Below are 20,111 nucleotides of genomic sequence, written 5' to 3' on the forward strand. Positions count from 1 at the left end.
AGGGAGTGCTCCAGTAGTAAATCAACTCTTGTACAACCGTAAACAATTGCTTGTTGGAACAGCTAGTTCTAGAACCCACGAGAGGAGAAGCGGCTCTCAACTTGGTCCTAAGTAATGCACACAAGTTGGTTCAAGGTGTAACTTTAGCAGAACACTAAGTGGTAGTCAGCAGAATAGAATTAAGTTCAAGGATGGATTGGTACCAAAAATGCACATGGTGACAAGAACTGTGAAAAGGGCGTGTCAGTAAATGAGGAAGCTAGTCAAAAAAGCCCTGAAACCAAGAGTAAGGAAACTAAAATCTTTAGACTCAGCATTGAAGTTACTTCAGCACAAGTTTTTCTAAATGATATGACCCAGGAATTATTTTGGGGAAGTTCTCTGGCCTGCACTATACAGAGGTCAGACTGGTCCCTTTGGCCTTAGAATCTATGAATCTCTAACATATGAGCCAACAAAGTGATGTTGTGAAAAGGGCTGATATTCTGGGGTGTATTAAAAGAAGTGTCCTATGTAACACATGGGACTTGGCACTGGTGAGGCCTCAGCTGGAGAACTGTGTCCAGTTCTGGGCTCCACACTTTAAGAAAGATGTGGACAAATTGGAGAGAGTCCAGAGAAGAGCAACAAAAATAATCAGAGGCTTGGGGCATATTTAGCCTTGAGAAAAGAAGACTGAGGGTGGACTCCAAAATAATCTTCAAATATGTGAAGGGCTGTTATAAAGAGGATGGTGATCAATTGTTCTCCATGTCTCCTGAAGGTAGGACAAGTAGTAATGGGCTTAATCTGCAGCAAGGGAGATTTAGGTGAAATATTAGGACAAACTTTCTAACTATAAGAGCAGTTACGCTCTGCAATAGGGTTCCAAAGGGACCTGTGGAATCTACATTCACAATCCAGAGAGTTGGACCAGATGACCTCTTGAGGTCCCTTTCAGCTCAACATTTTCAGGATTCTACGACAATAGGGCTGCATGCATAGCCTTGAGCAGAAAATACAGAGTGCTTCACTGGCAAGGCTCAAGTGTTTACTTCAGGGCTTTCCAGCAAGGTTTGAAGATGGAAGAATTTTAAGAGGATCAGGAGAGGCTGCATCGTGGTTCCAACTTCCCCTGTATAGCTGTAGGAGAATCCATCAGGAACATTAGTTGAGATTTTGGGGAAAAGAACACAACAAAACCAAACATCTTCCCGATTGTTTCACTTTGATCCATTGTTCCCATTTCAGTAACTGGGATTTCCCAGGCAGGAATTGCTATCTCACGGATTGCAGCCCGACCATAACAGAGGCAAGTTTGATGCTGGAATACAGTTTTCTGCTGGAGGGGGTGCAGAGTACTTGTGTGGGAATCCTGCTTTCACTTGATGGTGATTATATTTACCTGAAAGACTTTGGGGGGTAGAAATATGATCCATAGTGCTGCTGTGTTTACTCATAATTGCTGTTAAACTGCACAAAACCAGCGGCCAGGCAGGTCTGTTGATCGTATCCTAGGGAATGGGGTTAAAATAACGACATAGCTCAATAGTTCAGTGCCTCACCCAAGTGCCTGGTCAAGTGTTCACTTGGCAACTAACAACTGTATACACTGGGCCTCACTGCCTAGTTCTGCCCTATGGCTAACAGGTTGGGTTGTCAACTTCGTAATATTTAAAAACCGGACACTCCAGCAGGAGTGCTGGAACCTCCCCTGCCCCGCCTCTTCCCTCAGAGGCCCTGCCCCTGCCCTGCCTCTTCCCCCCAAGACCCCATGCCTATTTGCTCCTCTTCCCTCCTCCCCCTATTGCTCACTGCTATTCTTCTCTCTCCCCGGCTCGGGTTGGGAGGGACTCACCTGCAGAGCTGGGGCTGGAAGCTGCAGCCACCAGATGCAGGTCGGAGGTGGCCCCAGCTGAGTAGGGGCTGGTGCAGGTGATGACCCGGCACCTCCCCGCCTCCTCTGCCAGCAGTAACCGGACTTCATGTGTTCGGTCAGTAGATCTGACCGGACACTGTCAGGTCCCCTTTTTAACCAGACTTTCCAGTTAAAAACTGGGCACCTGGCCACCCTCCTAACGGGGTGATTAATGACTCAGACGTCAAACACCAGGGCTGAACCTAGGCACAAGGGTCACAGCCACACGGCCCTCTCACAGACACAAACACACAGACCTCTGTCACCTGGCCTGGTCAGGGACCCAAACCCCAGCCACATGACCCACATGGAAACAAACAGCAAACAGACCAACACACAACTCACCAATTCCTTTTACCTCCATGCACCGGATCCACAGCTACGCCCTGCAAAACTCCCCCGCTTGCCTCTCCTGTTCGCCTGCTGAGCTGATCCCTTGTTTAGAGGATATGGTGGGGAGTTGGGTCTTTGGGGGCAGATTTTTCTGGTCATGGAAAGGGAGCCAGGCATTGGAATTTGGAGATTGGATCCTGGGGGAGACCCAGTGTCATGGGAGCTAGGGCGTGGCACTTACTTGATCAAGGAAAGCAGAGATAGGGTCAGGAATGGGGAGCAACAGGCCTGGGATATTTACTGGAAAGGATGGGACTTTCCCTCATGTAGGCGACTGCTGAGCTGTTCCTGGGGTGATGGGATGGATGTGCGCACAGAGTGAATGGGTATGAAACATAGGGGTGTGATGTGTGATGTGTGTACTGAACAGGAGGGTGGAAAATTAATCTAAACATTTCATATTTCTTTTAGCAACAATGGACCGGGTGATGCTTTTTCCCTTGAAATGGCTCTTCCATGGTAGTTTGACGCTGCCAAAAAATATCGCGGCTTTGACACAGCCACATTCTCAGTGGCTCGTGTTTTCTTTGTTAAGGGCAGTGTCCACTTTTGAATGGAAGCCCAAAGACATAACTTGACTCTCAAGGGAAGAACACCACCTTTTCTCTGTAAAACCCCACATTTGCAACCTTTTCCGAACCCAATACTGATTTTTTGCACATTCCTCCTCTGTTATCTTGCTGTGTCACCACTAATGGAGCTGCATCCCATAGACTCAATAGGCTGTAGTGTCTCCGGTGATTTCTAGTGCGGCCGAAGGGTCTGTTTACACTGCACCAGGGCTCGGACAGCGGGGCTATAAAATGGCAGTGTAGCTGTTTCGGCTCCCTGCGAAGGGGAAGGGTCCCAGAGCTCAGGCTCCAGCCTGAGCCCAGACATCTACACTGCAAATTTATCGCCCCATAAGCCTGAGTCAGCTGCCACAGGCCAGCTGCTGGTATTTTATTACAGTGTAGACATACCCAAAGGCCCTGCAAAATGCTCAGTATAGTCCCAGACTGTATTACCTTTTCAGATATCTTCTCTAGGGCTGAGGGGAGGACAATGTGGATTTCCCCAGGCCCTGCCCCTAGAAATTCTATGATCTATCATTAAAAAGTGGAGACACTATTACAGGATTTTCCCCCCCCCGAATGTAATCTTGCCTTAACATGAAATCACGATGCTGTAGATGTCTGTGTATATGGTATTTGTGAAGGGCAAGGAGCTGATACCCATGTGTGTGAGGTACTATTCAATACATTTAAAGGTATGTCTAGACCACCTGTGGTCCACAGTCCACAGACTATGTCAAAGATTTCCAAAGGGGTCCGCACCGTCATTTGCATTTTTGTAGGGGTCCGTCAATGAAAAATATTGAAAACCTCTGGTCTGGACTAGAGTTTTGACGTCCAAATATAACTGGAGTTAACAGATTGCCAATTAACCCAAATGAACGGACAACTTTTAAAATGCTCATTTAGGTTCTTTCTGGTGCCAGACCTGAGACACCTGGGGTCTGACTATCAGAGGGTTGGAGCCCACAACCTCAGCTGAAGTTAGTGGGAGCTGGGAGCACGCCATCAAGTGACACAAAAGCAGACGCTGCTTTTGGAAATGTTGCCCTAAGCACTTGTCTTTAACCTTTTTCTTGGAGGTCAGCGATTCCCCCCGGGAGAATGGAACATTCCATCATGGGGCACACTGCTGAGAATTCCTGCGGGAGAGGAGCCGATGGTTTATCATGAAAATGCCAAAAGACCTTTAAGTGCAATGTCAGCGCCCAATGCAGTTTGTCATTCGTTGGCTGAAAGCACTTGGCATTTCTCTGCAAGAATCTGGCTCTTTTTTTAAAGTCTGGCCTGTCAACTAGATTGTGCTAATTCCAATATTCCTCGATTATAACCCCATTAATTTGAAGTGTTGTGTCTTGGCAGGGTGAGCTGCCCAGGGCTCACAGGAGTTTGTCCTTGGAGATCTCAGAATGAGGCTGAAAATCCAACCAGATTGCAGCTATTAAACGTTCTGCTTGTGTTTCAGCCAAGAGGACTTGACAAGATCACGGTAGCTCCGGTAAGAACCTATTTGTTGGTGTTAATTGATTTGTGAAGCATCAGTCTCATGCATGGATGTGGTGAGCAGAGAGGGCCCACGCCAGGCAGGGAATTTCATCCAGGACCATTGCAGGCTGTTGTATCCTTGCTTTGCACTGTTCATGTTTTTCAAATAAACTTCACGCACCTTGCTTCAAAGCAGTGAATGGTGACATGACAACTCTACCGCCACCTTGCTCTGTCATGGGCAGTTGCTTCCCAGTCAACTTGACATACTTTCATGTCTGAATTCAGTGTGTCTTTATATCCTTTGTACTACCCACCATGAGGAGTGTGCCTTGCTATAGATGACCACAAATATGGCTTCGGATATGCTCAATTCAGCCATATGAACAAGGAGCCCAGAGCAAAACAGCTGAACATTAACAAGTGTGATTTGAATGCCAGACATCCGACAAATAATAACTTATTTTATAGATAATAAAGGAGCACACAGACCAAGGAAGGATACTTCAGCTGCAAACATGTTCTATCTATAATTGTCCCACATGAATCCCAGACTGGAGTCTCCTCCCACTAAGGGTAAATTGACTCAGGTTAGCCCCCTCCCATAAATAGGGTACCATGTAGATGTTGGGAAGGAGACATGCGTCCGGCTTTAAGGATATTCGAGAGTATGAAAGGATTTCCAGTTATTTCGTATGCTTTTCTCTTATTAACAGCTGATGGAAGAGGCATCCTATTCTCCAATGCGATGAGCCCTTCTCTGTTTGGTGAATTTGTTATCCTGATCAACGCTGCTGCTGCTCTCAAATGCTCTACCAGCAAGTTTCCTTTTTGCACAGTTGATTTTGCCCTCTAAAATAAAAGCACAGGAGCAGGATGTCACAGATTTTACTGAGCTTCTGCGCACTCACCAGGCTGCTATGCGGGAATCCAAACACTGAATGTTACCGGAAGATTTATATTCAATTATACAATAATGATATTGCCTCAGACACTGCCTTTATGTGAACACCTTTATTCTATAATTATCTAAACCGGTAACCAAGGTTGTGGCCCGCCCTAAAGGAATTGCCAGGGAAAGCCGCAGCTAGCTAGTTTTCCCTTGAAAGGACCCGGATACAGCCCTCTGATCAAGAACAGACAATCAAGCAGTAGAACTTTGAAACCAAAATTAATATTTATTTAGAAGTGAGCAGTTACAGTAAAAGGGTAGAGATAGAAATAATAGGGTTACAGTTGGAAAGGGAATGAAGCGGCGTGGCAAATAAAGATGCAACCCTACCGTAATAGTTTCAATTAACTCTATAACAGAGAACAATATAACCATTCACTCAATACTCTATACCTCATAACAATATAACAATTAAACATTCAATATTAACCACTTAAAGCTAAACATCCAGTAAGCACTGGCTGGGCGGTTACTAAACGGGTAGCGAAAGATCTCACTCAGACTTCAGGCACGCCGCTTTATTTACAATTGCAACCCATACGCTCTAGGATGTTAAGTACAAGGAAATTACATCCACAAAAAGCTTCTTTAAATTCCCTCTGAGACTGTCTCAAAGGTCCTTCTGCGCTGTCATGCTCGTGAGCGTTGTGCGGCGATGGTTGGCTAGCTGCTGTGCTGCGCTGCTGATTGTGGTGTGGTTCTGTTGCCTTCTCCTGAGGTAAAATGGTTCCTCAGGCAGGAGAGACGGAAGACTGCTTGGTAGCTGCTGCGGTGGTTTCCTGCTGGCTGGGTAATGGAAATGGCCATTCCTCGGGGCAGCCTCAGGCCCTGGGTGGACTGCTGCTACTGCGATAGCTACTGCTTGCAGCTGCTGGGGCAAAAGTGTCCTGGGCTACTCACAAGAGCCGTAGCTGTGGTGACCATAGAATTGTATGGTGTTGCTGCTTAGATGGCTTCTTTCAGGTGCTAGCGAGCGCCGTCTGATGCTAGCGAGCACTGTCTGATGCTAATGTCTGATGCTAGCGAGCGCTGCCGGCTGCTATTGTCTGATGCTAGCGATTGTGGGCTACTGGCTGTTCTGCTGCTGTAAGGTCACAGCTGGGTTTGGTTCGTTTTCTTACCCAGCAGGGTTTCGTTGATGCTGTTGCTGTTGCTCCATAGGCGTCTTCTTTTCTGGGGTCCTGCGGTGTCTGTTTGAAGGTGGTAATTTTGCAACAAAAAAATTTAAAAAACAGACTCCAAAGAGAAGGAGTACTTGTGGCACCTTAGAGACTAACACTCTAAGGTGCCACAAGTACTCCTGTTCTTTTTGCGGATACAGACTAACACGGCTACTACTCTGAAACTCCAAAGAGAGACTGCTGAACTTGAATTAATATGCAAATTAGATACAATTAACTTAGGTTCGAACAGAGACTGGGAATGGCTGGGTCATTACACTAATTGAATCCATTTCCCCATGTTAAGTATCCTCACACCTTCTATGGGTCATCTCGATTATCACTTCAAAAGTTTTTATTTTTCTTTGTTTGTTTGTTTGTTTTCCTCCTGCTGATGGTAGCTCATCTCAATTGATTGGCCTCTTACAGTTGGTATGGCTACTTCTACCTTTTCATGTTCTCTGTATGTATAAATATCTTCTTGCTGTATGTTCCAGTCTATGCATCCGAAGAAGTGGGCTGTAGCCCACAAAAGCTTATGCTGAAATAAATTTGTTAGTCTCTAAGGTGCCACAAGTACTCCTGTTCTTTTTGCGGATACAGACTAACACGGCTGCTGCTCTGGAACACTGTAGACAGATTCCCCAAACCGTCAGAACAGGATTTACCTGATTTTAGTGTTTGGCTGAATGCTAAATACAGCCTTCTGCAACTCATCACTGGAAACATGCAAAGAGCTGTTGTGATGTCTGTTCCCGATGCTGTTTGCTTTACATTGACAGAGCACTGGAGGAGCTCTGGTTACACAAAATGTGTATCCCAATCATGCTAAAGCTTTCGATGATTAGTCCAGAAAGGCACAATTCTGCCCTGTGCGCACAATCAGTGCAGGCCTATCACCGTATAAATGCCACTTTAGCAATACAAAATATGTATTATATCACTTCCATATTGCGGTAACGTCTAGAGGCCAGGCAGGCCAGGCCCCAGAGGGCTGAGGGCTGTACAGAGTGCACGACAGCTCTGGGCCCAAGCAGCTACCTGTCGGAGAGGTCTCACGCTGGCCCTCTGCACGGGAGGGAATTTCACCCTCAATGACCAAGAAGCGAGTGATGTCTGCCAACGTTCGGCAGTAGCCAGATTTCAAGTGTGACTAGTAAAAAGAGTCTGGAAAACCAGTATTGTTGAGTATTTGTTTCCCCTTTGCTACTTCTACAGCCCAGAGAAGTTGTGTGACGGGGGCTGCAGGAAGACAGGACCCGACGGACATACCAGAATCACACTGGTTATGTAAACCCAAAAGCCGACGATACTGCTCCTCCCAGCTACAAGGGCCAATTTCTGCCCTGGCTTCCAACCCCCAAGCCTGCTGAAGCTACGTGAGCCTGGAATCTGGCCCTCGGAGAGTAGCAGAGTGCTTCTGAACCCACCCTGGGCATGCAGAGGTGCAGTTAGACCCGTGAAAGGCGCATACACAGTGCGGATTCCTTGGTGCGGTAAAGAAGCCGTCCCGGCTCACTGGCCCTTCTGTTTCCATAGCAATAAACATGGAGCAGAGGGAAGATGCAGGGAATATTTTCATCAGAGGATGAGCACACTCCAGCCTGGGATCTACAATGTGCTGCCAGCCAGGCCTTTCCCCAACCTCTCTCTGCTCTGCTGCACCTCCTTCCCCCAGAGTCTTCAATCTCCCCTGGCCCAGCTGACAGTCTCTGCTCTCCCCACCTGCTCCTTAGATGGGCTGGGGCGGAGGAACCCTGCACGCTGCTAGCAATGGGCATGCTCCGGTTGTGGTCCCCGTGGACTAGCTAGGCTACAAAGGAGGTGCATGAGCATGAACCTTGCAATTTCATACCTAAGTGAGGAGCCCTCGAGTGATCTGGTATGGACCCCCGACCTGGTCAGTCCCACGGACCACACTGGGCTTGCACCAGGGTGGTCCTAAGGCAGCACAGAATTAGGATCAAACACCCAGGAGCCAGTGGTGTTTGGAGGAGTCTACCTGGGCCAGGACCCTCCTACATGGCTGGATGAGTCCATCAAAGGCAAGAGATCTGGCCTGAAATTCTGTGCCAGGGCAGGCTGGCTGGGTGGGGTACATGCTCTCAGTACAGACCACAGCTGACCTGGCTACCCCAGAGCGAGCAGGCAGGCAGCCATCCTCTTTTGTCCCTGCCCCGATCCTATTGCAATAAGAACCCCACTTTCCACCTCCATAGGCTGCCCTGCTTGAGGGGCTGTGGATCCTGGCCCCTGGGTGCAGGGCCGGGGTGCTACTGGAACAAACACAGGAATCGCACACCTCTCTCCCTGATCATTGACCCAGGCCAGTGCTGATGTAAGCAGGGTCAGAATGAGCTGCCCCCACCACAACATCTAGTGACGAACTGGAGGAATAGACTTTGGGAGCTGGCCGTATTTGCATAGACACACCTCCTGTGCCTAAATGAGCAACAGCCAGACCTGCGTTGCCAAAGCGATCCCTTTGGGTTACAATTCACTTGAGTACCGAGTGCTGGGGTCATGAAATAGTGTTATTTCTCTTGCATGAGTAAAGGGCAGAAGAACCGTGTGTAATCTGCCCTGAATGAGAGGTCACCCTAAATTGAATGTCATCCACTAAGCAGAGGATATTGTGTGTCCACTGCCAAATGAAAATCAGAGAGGGTGGGGGATGAGTTCCTATTTTGTGTGTGCTGTTTCAGAAACTCCTAGGTAGCATTTAAACCTCTTTCTTTTCTCCAGTGTCTTGTGATAGTGCTGACTAAACTTGATTAAGAGTTCTTGTTTCTCTTCAGCAGTTACGAGACTTGCTGCTGTCACTGATAAGCAGGTTTAGGACCTAGACCTGGTGTGGGGACAGTCTTGCAATGAAAGATAGGGGAGAGGCTGCAGCGGCTGTGAGGTTCCTTCCTGCTCAGTGAAATCATTAAGAGCTGAAATCACCAAGTAAGAGAATCTCAGAATGCAGCATTGCAGTGGCAGAGGTAACCGTGGCAGTGCTGAGCGGCGGGAGAGGCTTGTTCCCCCCCTCCCTTCAAGGTAGAAGGTGAACCCCTCCCCGTGAATTCTGGGACTTCACTGACTCTGAATCGCCAGCTGTGAGTGGGGGGCAGCAGAAGGAGTGGGTCTTAAAGAGACATTCGTCCATTGGATTTTCACAGTGCAAGGTGGGAAACTGAGGCAAAGGACACTGCCCAACGTGCTCTGGGAGTGGGGGTGTACTTATGGTTTACATGCTTTTGACTCTGTGTTGCAGTGGTGTTGCAGGGAGTTCCTTCTCCCTTTTAGTAACAGTTTTCTCTTGTTCCGCACAGACTTGGTGCTTGTGAGTCTGTGTGTAACTCAAGGGGCAGTATTACCTCTTCAGAGGCCCCCAGGGGCAGTGGTTAGTTATTGGTTACTGGGTGGGCCTTCAGCCAGTTCTGTTTTGTACTGTAAAGAGGAACCCCTAGATATTGGACCCGGCCCCTGTCCCTGCCCTCGCCACCTGGCAGAAGGGTTACACTTACAGGCTATTTCTTCTTCTTGCCCCTAGTTATTTCTGGAATGAAGAAAAACTGTGAGCCAGTGCTGGGCAGTTTAGCTGGAGTTTTAGTTATGTTTATCTCAGTCAGCAAAGGTCATGGCTTAGAACCAAAATCACTCCACTTTGTAAACAGATCTGTGCAGGGCGAAGGCATCTCCAGCTTGATTCTACTTACAGGAGCTGAATGCGGGTCAGCTGATCCCTTGCTAGACGAGTGGCTACACGTGCGGTGTTTGGGCACCTGAGAACTGTATGTAGCCTACACGGCACTGGCTGTGCTCTGCTTTCTGGGATCTCTGGTCAAATATATGGCAATAACGAAGATAAACTGGGCTTAGTGTCGTGTTGTTACTTAGTTTCAGCTGTTTCCTGCAGGGAGGGAAAGGGCTTGGAAAAATGTTTTTCCTGTAGAGTTTTTTCTTTGAAGACGCCCCAGTGGGATCAGGGAATCAGCTGGACCCTTCAACGTAAGACGTGTGGTTTGGGATTCTGCCTGCCGGGAACAGTGATCTGTTTGGGGAAATCAGGTACAGCCCCCTCTCCCCATGCTTGTGTTTGTTGTGAACAGTGCCCTGAAGCTGTCTCCTACGTAACTCTTGGAAGCTGCTTCCCTCCCTGTGATTTTTGGCCTTGGTACAAATGCCATCTGTCCCTGTCCGTGCGCAGGGTTCGCATGCGTCTGGCGGTGGGTTGCTGGGACGCCGTCTGAAATCGAAACCATGCGCAGCGTCCCCGAAGTGGAACGCTTCACCTTCTGCATGATTAATGTACATTCCGGGAAACCCCACTAAAATCTGTCACTTCCTGCATGATTCTAGGCCTAGAGGCTGCCGGCTGAGAAATCCGCGGTCTCTGCTGATGTGTCTGCCCTGTGAGCCCTAGACAGTGTCTCCATGCAAACAGCAGCTCCGTTCCTTTATTTTTAGCCACGTCCTCTGGACTGTGACCGAGCCCTGTCTTGTCCAGCTGGCTCCTGTGAAAAGAAACTAGGGTTACTAAAAATATACCAGATAGTCAACAACTTGTCTTCAGGCTGAGCTTCCTCTGCTTCAGGAATTCTGTCCTCTGAAACCTTGCCGTGCGCACGGGATGTCCTCACTGCGGGAGTGGTGTCGAGACTGATGTGAGACGGTTGGTGGTTATGGGTGATGGCAGAGTAGGTTCATGGGGTCAGTTGCACCCACAGAAATCGTGGCACTAAGGGGGCAAAGCCAGGCAAACCTACACTTCTCCCAGCCTGGTGTGGGAGAGGAGGAGGCGTAAAGAGGGGGAGAAGAGTGTGGAGAACAAGACCGCCACATTGGCTGAGCCTGGCTCCCTGCTCCAACATGATGGGGGGGGGGGGGTGTGCCGCACCAGCCCCCGGTGGCGCTATGTCCTGAATGAGGAGCGAGGCCTAGGCCTGCAGGACAGAGCCACTGCTGCAGGGTGAGCATGGGGCGGGCTGGCTCCCCAAACATCCTTGCACCCCCACAGGCCTGTCCTCCACACCAGGCCGGCATTAGGGTGCTGGTGCCAGGGTGGAGGGTGGTACCCTCCCAGCAGATCAGCATGGCGCACCCATTGACTGGGGAGGCTACATCCCCCCGCGCGTGATGTTGAAATCTGCCCGATGGCCACTGATCTGCCCATTGGATTTGCCTTCAGCCTCGCAGGTGAGCTGGGAAATGAAGACGTTGAGGTCTGTGGTTCTCTCCTTGGCTTCTCTTTGGGCTCTCGCCTTGCTGGAAACTTCTCAGGTAACTGAATTCCTCCAGCTGAATTCTCTCCACCGTCCCCTCATTCCCGTAACCTGTCTCTGTCCCGGCGGCTCAGGTACGTGGCGTCTCAGAGGGTCACAGCCGGTGGGAGGAGAGAGGAGGGCCCATCTGTAGAGAGCCACCCCGCGACTGTGGCTGTTTGTTCACTGTGTAAGTATTAGTGCCGCTGTGTACAGGTAGGGAATATCCTGTGAGCTGTGGGGGAGTCCGGCTGGAGATGAAATTTTGCTTTTAATCAGCCTCCATGATGTGGCTGCCAGTCAGTAGAACACACCCGTCGGATGTGAAGGCACTCTAAGTACTAGAATGCTTTGCTCCAGACTCCAAAGCACGAGAAAAATCATTTCCCTCATTTCACACAGGGAAACTGAGGCAGAGAGAGGGGACGTGACTTTCTAAAGGTGGGATGAACACCCAGCTCTCCTGAGTTCTAGTCCAGTTCTCTAGCCAGTGAGCCACGGTTATGCCTGCAGACATATTCGGTAATCCAGTTTGAGTCCAGTGTCACTGAAGAACAGTTCCCTCCATCGGGTAAAATTGTGCCCAGGAGCTATGGGGCGGGAGCATTGTTGGCTGCATGGCCCAGCATGAGAACTACTCTGCCACTGCAGGGCAGGATGGCTGAGGGGTGAGCTGCCAGTCAGACCTGGCTACCCCCGACCACCCCCTTAGCAACCTGTTTCGTCTCCCTCCAGGTGAGATGCCAGCAGTCTGTGCAGTTGGGAATGGCACCCGACTCCTTCGATGACCAATACACCGGCTGCACTGAGGAAATGGAAACGGATATTGCACCTCGCCTGCTAGAGGAGGAAAAAGCCAGACACCCGCTGCTGGGCTCCATGTGGGGAAACCTATCGGCGGTTTGGGCAATTAAGAAGAAAAGGCTTTCTGTGCCCGAGGGCTTTAGGGATGAACATGGCATAGCCATCCTGGTCTACACTGATTCCTCCAAGCCACTGTACTGGGAGTTGAACAAGGCAGTGAGAGAGGCTGGGGTCTCCCGAGATAACTACATGAGCAATTTCCACTTCAAAGCTCTCCATTACTATCTGACGAGAGCCCTGCAGCTCTTACGGGCTGACTGTGGCCACCTGTTCAGACGCCAGCTGTTCCGGGGAGTCCGATCCATCCGCTTCGAGCCCAGTGGGGCAGGTATGTTCCGGTTCGGACAGTTCACCTCTTCCTCGCTGGACATGGCTTTAGCTCGGAGTTACGGCAACGCCACGTTCTTCACCCTGCGCTCCTGCTTCGGCGTCCACATCGAGTCGTTCTCCGCCATCCCTTCCGAGCGAGAAGTGCTGATCCCCGGGAGTGAAGTGTTCAACGTCTCCGGCTTCTCCCGGGAGGGGAACTGCAGCGTCTTCCTCCTGCATAGCATGAACCGGACCTGCAGCCATTACAACTGCGCCTACCTTGGGGGTGAGTGCCGGCCCGCGCTGGAACGGGAGCAAGCCAGGCTCGGCCACCTCGGAATGGGGACAAGCCAATCGCAGAGGAAGCCGTTAAATGGGTGGCTCAGATGTGACCCACATCTTAGGTTAATCTAATTTATTTCCTAAGGGTGAAATTCGGTCCTGTGCGTTGGGCCGGCACCAAGCCCTCTGCACCGCTTCAGTCCCACATAAGCCCATTATTGCTATTCAGTGCTCATCCGTAAAGCCATAGGGCTTACGTGGGAATTAAGTCATGTCCTCGGCCTTTTGCTGGCCCCTTTGCCCAAGGGGCTTCACCCCAGGTGGGCAAGGGTTGCAGACTTGGGCCCCCAATAAGGAAGCCAAGAAGCCTACGGAAGCTTGGAAGGGTAATTTTTTACTTCCTTTTAAATCGTTTTTAAGGGTCCCTACTACAAGCGGTAGGCGTCCTGCCCCTTAGCATCACCCCGGCAGCATTAAACAATCCTTCAGACAGGAGCCCAGCCCGGCCACCGAGACTATCTCCTTCCCTCCCCTTCGTTGTTTGCCCATTCCGCAGACAAACCCAAGTTATCGGCCTCGATGCAGGAGTGCCTGGGTCACATCCTCTGGCCTGTGCTACGCGGGTCAGACTGGTGATCACAACAGTCCCTTCTGGCCTGGGAATCTCTGGCTCATGCCAGGGGCACTGCCTGAAACCTCGCCAAATACCTACTGAACAGCTGCCCCCAGTTTGGGTTTACGATGTCCTCGGAACACAAGGATCTCAATGTTCCCAGGCATGGGCAGCTTGGAGAATCAACAGTGCTGTTTAGCAGCAGCATAATCCTCACGGGCTTAATATATGGAAAATTTTGCTTCTTTGGTTTTAGTCTTCCCTGCCTCTCTAGCTCCTGCATGTTAATTACTGATTCTCTTTTCTTTCCCTTGCTTGGCATGCAATGAAATGTAGTTTTTAAATTTGCCCTGAGATTGTCTTAAAACTGGTGGCTGGATTCTAACGCTGATCTCTAACCACTCCCGTCTTTGCATGGCTGGGTCGTTCTCTCGTATGGATCCTTTTGATGCAATGCATAACCATGCATTTCCGCAGGCCAGGTTGTCTTCCTACCAAACAAACTTGAGAGTTAAACTTGATTTTGGGGGCCTCATTCTGACTTTGTTTACACTGCTGCAACTCAAGTGATATCAGTTCCCGGAACTGGTGGTAATGAGATCAGAATTAGCCTCATGAGTCATAATCTTTTTTTGCTTCTCCTGGTTAGATACAGTCTCCTCGTTGGAGGAGAACTGGGGCATTCTCAGTTTCCTTGCGTTCATCTTAGTGCTAGTTTGGGGGGTTGCACTCTGAGCTTCTCTCCCTATAAATGCATAATCAAATATGAGGCCAAGGAATAAGGGACCAAACCCCAACTACGGTCAAAGCACAGACACTATACAAGTCGGGATAGTTCTCTGAAAATGTCCACACAGTGTGCAGAGGCGGTCAAAAAAGCAAACAGGATGTTAGGAATCATTAAAAAGGGGATAGAGAATAAGACGGAGAATATATTATTGCCCTTATATAAATCGATGGTACGCCCACATCTCGAATACTGCATACAGATGTGGTCTCCTCATCTCAAAAAAGATATACTGGCACTAGAAAAGGTTCAGAAAAGGGCAACTAAAATGATTAAGGGTTTGGAACGGGTCCCATATGAGGAGAGATTAAAGAGGCTAGGACTCTTCAGCTTGGAAAAGAGGAGACTAAGGGGGGGTATGATAGAGGTATATAAAATCATGAGTGAGGTGGAGAAAGTAGATAAGGAAAAGTTATTTACTTATTCCCATAATACAAGAACTAGGGGTCATCAAATGAAATTAATAGGCAGCAGGTTTAAAACAAATAAAAGGAAGTTCGTCTTCACGCAGTGCACAGTCAACTTGTGGAACTCCTTACCTGAGGAGGTTGTGAAGGCTAGGACTATAACAGGGTTTAAAAGAGAACTGGATAAATTCATGGTGGTTAAGTCCATTAATGGCTATTAGCCAGGATGGGTAAGGAATGGTGTCCCTAGCCTCTGTCTGTCAGAGGGTGGAGATGGATGGCAGGAGAGAGATCACTTGATCATTGCCTGTTAGGTTCACTCCCTCTGGGGCACCTGGCATTGGCCACTGTCGGTAGACAGGATACTGGGCTAGATGGACCTTTGGTCTGACCCAGTACGGCCTTTCTTATGTTCTTATGGGATGGGGGTGTGCAAAGCCCACCTGTGTACTCTCTGAGCTTGCTGCAGTCTCTGTGCAGGGCCAGCTTCCCCTGGGCCATGTTGCAGCAGCCTGAGGGTTGCTGTCATTTACCCCAAGGGGCTGAAGACACAGCAGAGGAGCAGCAAGATGCAGGTCTGTCCTGGCTGCACCCCCTTTTCCTTGCTACGCCAGCAGCGGGGAGGGGGAGTGACAGAGCAAAGCAGGAGCTCGTATGCTACCAGAGGACCCCGCCTTTTGCCCCTCTCGGGGCTGGATACGCTGGCTTTAGGGCCACCTTCTGCAGTGCACAGCGGCCGCACCGCACTGGAGAATCTGGTCAAGGAGTCTGAAAGAGTGTCCTCCCTCCAGCCTTTGTTCAGGCACGCGTGGCCTGGTTCTGAGTGCTCGCTAGTTGTTGTTCATATTGCCTACCTGTTAGCCCCAGGCACGGCCCAGGGCCCCTGGTGCTAGGCGCTGGACAAACATGGTCCCTGCCCCCAGGAGCTTACGGATGGAAAGAGACGGGCAGGGGAGCCCAAGGAAACAATGAGACAGCGCGGTCAGTGGGATCGGGCGGGGGCGCAGCGCCCCGGCAGCCTAGCAGAGCTGTAGTTCTTTGCAGCCGTCATGGCAAGGGAGTGTTTTAAGGAGGGATTTGAAGCAGGATGATGGGATCATTTTGTGGGTGTTGAGGGGAAGCTCTGCCCAGTCGTGAAGGGAGCAGGGGAGAAAGCAGGAAGGGGCTGGTTTGAAAATGTAACAACGGAGGCTGGGTTTATGGGCTGACCAGAGAGGGGAGCTGACACCTCCATAGCGAATGAGAGATGATGGGTCGCGGGGGGGATAGACCATGACAGGCCTTGAAAGCGAAGACAAGCAGCTGATGTCTGATGGGATAGAGATTCCACTGAGGAGTCACTCCTGATTCACACAGGTGCAAATGAGAGCAGAATGGTGCCCACAGGCACATAACCCACTTCAGTTCCCTGACACACTAACAGGACCCTTCCCTGATTCTAATCTTTAAGATGCAGATTCCGGCGACATCTACTGGCAGCCCTGAGCATTGCACCAGAACAATACAGCAAGAGTTTGACTCATAGAATCATAGAATATCAGGGTTGGAAGGGACCTCAGGAGGTCATCTAGTCCAATCCCCTTCTCAAAGCAGGACCAACCCCCACTAAATCATCCCAGCCAGCCAGGCCTTAAAAACCTCTAAGGATGGAGATTCCACCACCTCCCTAGGTAACCCATTCCAGTGCTTCTCCACCCTCCTAGTGAAATAGTTTTTCCGAATATCCAACCTAGACCTCTCCCACTGCAACTTGAGACCATTGCTCCTTGTTTGCCTCACTGTTACACTGTCCCAGCTGAGGCATGGTACCAGCCAGAAAGACAGACCCTTGGCCTTCTTGATTGTTGTGACCCTCTCACTGTCCCTGTGATCAGGGCTGGAAGGGCAATGTAGGGTGTAAAAGCTATTTTACAAGACAGACAAGTAATCCTTCCCTCCCCTTTTTCTGGATCTACTCTGGAGTGCAGGCAGGTTCTTGCCACCTGTCTGTGGTGTGCAGAGAAACTCCTGCTTGTATAGATTTCATGGGAGTTGCTCAGCAGGGCTGTTCTGATACCTTCTCTGAACTTGGGACATGGAATCCCCTAGAGATCTAGCACCTATTATAGGCCGGCCTCAGGCATAAGTACCACCTTTTTAAATGCATTTGGGTGCTTAAAAATACAGCTAAGCAGCTTGTAGGATTTTCAAATGTGGCTGGCGCCTTTGAAAATCCCACAAGGTGCTTAGCTGCATTTTTAGGCATCTCAATACCTTTAAAAATCTAGACCTAAATGCAAACATATCTTAGCTGGGTCTAGCTTGCTGTCATGTGAGTTTGAACCAATTCCAACGAAGATGCAAAGCTGACATTTGTCCATGCCAGCCTTGGAAAATTTCCCCCTAGAGGAGACAGTTGTTTAACGGAAGTCTCTGTTTATGTTTTAGGAGAGAAGTCTCCAGAATGTGTTGACAACACAGGTAAGAATTCTCCTTTCCACTCTGATCTCTGGTAGTCCCAGGGACAGGCCAGATGCTTTTAGTTTGATACATTACTTGAAACATCTGACAGTGGATCACAAATTAAATATGAGTCAGCAATGTGATGCAGCTGCAAAAAAAGCTAATATCCTTCTGGCATCTATTAACAGGAGTGCCATATGTCAGACAAGGGAGGTAATTGTCCCGCTCAATTGGCAATGGTGAGGCCCCAGCTGGAGAACTGTGTCCAATTCTGGGTGTCACACTTTGGGGAAGATGTAAACAAATTGGAAAGAGTCCAGAGGAGAGCAACAAAAATGATCGAAGGTTTAGAAAACCTGAGCTGGGAGGAAAAGTTAAAAAAACTGGGCATGTTTAGTCTTCAGAAAGAAGACTGAGGGGGACCTGATGACAGTCTTCAGATATGTTAAGGGCTGTTATAAAGAGAACGGTGATCCATTGTTCTCTGTGTCCACTGCAGGCAGGACAAGAAGTAATGGGCTTAATCTGCAGCAAGGGAGATTCAGGTTACAGATGAGGAAAAACTTTCTAACTCTCAAGGTAGTTAAGCTCTGCAATAGGCTTGAAATTGAAATTAATGGAGATATCCCATCTCCTAGAACTGGAAGGGACCTTGAAAGGTCATTGAGTCCAGCCCCCTGCCTTCACTAGCAGGACCAAGTACTGATTTTGCCCCAGATCCCCAAGTGGCCTCCTCAAGGATTGAACTCACAACCCTGGGTTTAGTAGGCCAATGCTCAAACCACTGAGCTATCCCTCCCCCCCTTCCAAGGGAGGTTGTGGAATCCCCTCACTGGAAGTTTTCAAGAACAGGTTGGACAAACACCTGTCGGGCTGGTTTAGGGGGCTGGGCTTGATGACCTCGCGAGGTCCCTTCCAGCCTGACATTTCTATGATTTCTTCATACTCGATAAGGTTGGCAGCACCTAGGTAAATAAGCAGCCTGGTTTTTAGAGGTGCCGAGCATCCGGAGCATCCATTGGGTCACCACTCAGTGTGAATTTAGGTGCTTAATATTCTCCTGGCCTCTGAAAGGTTATTCAATGCACTAGCTCACATATTTTCTTTCCTTAGCTGCAGGTAGGAGTGTCAGGGTGTCCAGCAACATGAGCCCTGCGTTCGTTGGTGGAATTGTCCTGGTCAACATTGCTGCTCAGAAACTCTTCGCCAATTTCAAACTCATCTTGATTTTGTAAAAAAAAAAAAAAAAAAAGTCTCAAAAAAATAAATGGAGGTGGGGTCCTTTACTGGACGCTGTGCTGTGTACTCCTTGAACACGGTGGGCAGCAGGGCTGCTACTAGCAGGTCAGGCTTCTGTACCAGGTTTGGGCTGGCCCCAGGGGCTCCATTACAGAGATACACGAGACGTAGCCCCATTAAGAGACTTTCCTACACTGCCAGGTGGGCTGGTCTCATGTGGCGCCATCTAGTGGCTGAACAGTATCATCATTCCATTCTGTGTCCCCCTTTAAGTTTTACATTCCTACCTTTTATAAAATTTACACTGTTAAAGTTCCATAGGTACCCGTCTGTTAAGTGTCTCGGAATTGTGTTGGGTTTTTTATTATATGATCCAAACACATCATGACTAAGTCATTGGGCTGTTCATTAGTTGCAGCAACTGGCTGTGGTCATAGAAGATCAGGATTGCAAGGGACCTCAAGAGGTCATCTAGTCCAACCCCCTGCTCAAAGCAGGACCAATTCCCAGACAGATATTTACCCCAGTTCCCTAAATGGCCCCCTCAAGGATTGAACGTACAACGCTGGGTTAGCAGGCCAAGGCTCAAACCACTGAGCTATCCCTCCCACCCAATATAAAGATTGGAATCTTTGAGTTCTTTTTCTCTTGCCATCTGAAGGAGGATCCAGGACTGTGCAAAACTTTATGGGTGAAGTTTCCCCCTGTACAGAGGCCCAGAAACCACTCAGGTCCTGCGTGAGCCCTGGGTGTATTTTCTCCCGCAATTATTAATTCTAAAACTAGGGGCAAATCTACACCATAAAGCTTCAGGAAGATCTCTACAACTTCGTGATGCTGGGAATGGGCGCACAGTCCCCCTCAAGGATGTGATGCATAACACCCCTTGCTGGATAAATCCATGTGAGATGAGACCAGCAATAAGGAATACACAGGCTCAGATAGGGTGGTCATATGGTTGAGACACTATCCTGGGTTCTGGGTTCAAGAGATGACTAGTTTATCATGGGGACTTCAATCTGGAGGACACTTGCTGGACACCTATTGCGGCCAGTAACAAAACTTCCTTGGAATTTCTAAACATAATAGATAATGATTTCTTAACACAGAAAGTCCTGTACCCAGCACGGAGTAACTCAATACTGGATCTCATTCCAACAAAGAAGAGTTAATTGGTGACCTAAAAATTAGCAGTTGCCTAGGTACCAGTGATTATGATCTGGTTGCATTTACCTTGTGCAAACAGAAAGTGGCACTTACGAGTCATCCGTACATTTGCAACTTTAAAAGGCCAGTTTTCCTAAGTTTAAATCCATTGCTGGCATAACTGACTAAGAACATAAATTCAAAGTGGGAAACGTTGATGAAAACTGGGCATTGTTCAAAATATCCTAAAAGATACCCTGAAAATCCACAATTACACACACATGAAAAAAAGTTATGCCGGGCAAGAAGCCATCCTGGTTTAAAGGAGCTGT

General features: G+C 49.0%; 1 protein-coding gene across 21 annotated transcripts; it reads left to right on the forward strand.

Moving 5' to 3' along the window:
* Window positions 1–9,257: 9,257 nt before the first annotated feature.
* On the forward strand, window positions 9,258–18,630 carry LOC135895342 (ecto-ADP-ribosyltransferase 5-like). Of its 21 annotated transcripts, none has more exons than XM_065423415.1 (7): window positions 9,262–9,611; window positions 10,104–10,497; window positions 10,897–11,101; window positions 11,618–11,709; window positions 12,426–13,149; window positions 17,380–17,412; window positions 18,508–18,630. In XM_065423415.1, exons 4-7 carry the CDS (start codon window positions 11,638–11,640, stop codon window positions 18,627–18,629), a joined length of 951 nt encoding a protein of 316 aa, XP_065279487.1. In that variant the 5' UTR covers window positions 9,262–9,611; window positions 10,104–10,497; window positions 10,897–11,101; window positions 11,618–11,637; the 3' UTR covers window position 18,630. The 21 variants fall into 21 exon arrangements, with proteins under 21 accessions (XP_065279500.1, XP_065279487.1, XP_065279488.1 ...); XM_065423416.1 differs by having other exon boundaries at window positions 10,897–11,093; XM_065423417.1 differs by having other exon boundaries at window positions 11,024–11,101.
* The last annotated feature ends 1,481 nt before the right edge of the window (window positions 18,631–20,111 follow it).

Source organism: Emys orbicularis, chromosome 1 (genome assembly GCF_028017835.1).
Source record: "Emys orbicularis isolate rEmyOrb1 chromosome 1, rEmyOrb1.hap1, whole genome shotgun sequence".
NCBI lineage: Eukaryota > Metazoa > Chordata > Testudines > Emydidae > Emys > Emys orbicularis.

Excerpts from the sequence above, each read along its gene's own strand:
- LOC135895342 (XM_065423412.1), top strand. The coding sequence starts at position 11,566 with ATGTTGAAATCTGCCCGATGGCCACTGATCTGCCCATTGGATTTGCCT. Across the intron at positions 11,710-12,425 it reads CCTTGCTGGAAACTTCTCAG|GTGAGATGCCAGCAGTCTGT; the intron begins GTAACTGAATTC and ends GTCTCCCTCCAG. Across the intron at positions 17,413-18,507 it reads AGAATGTGTTGACAACACAG|CTGCAGGTAGGAGTGTCAGG; the intron begins GTAAGAATTCTC and ends TTCTTTCCTTAG.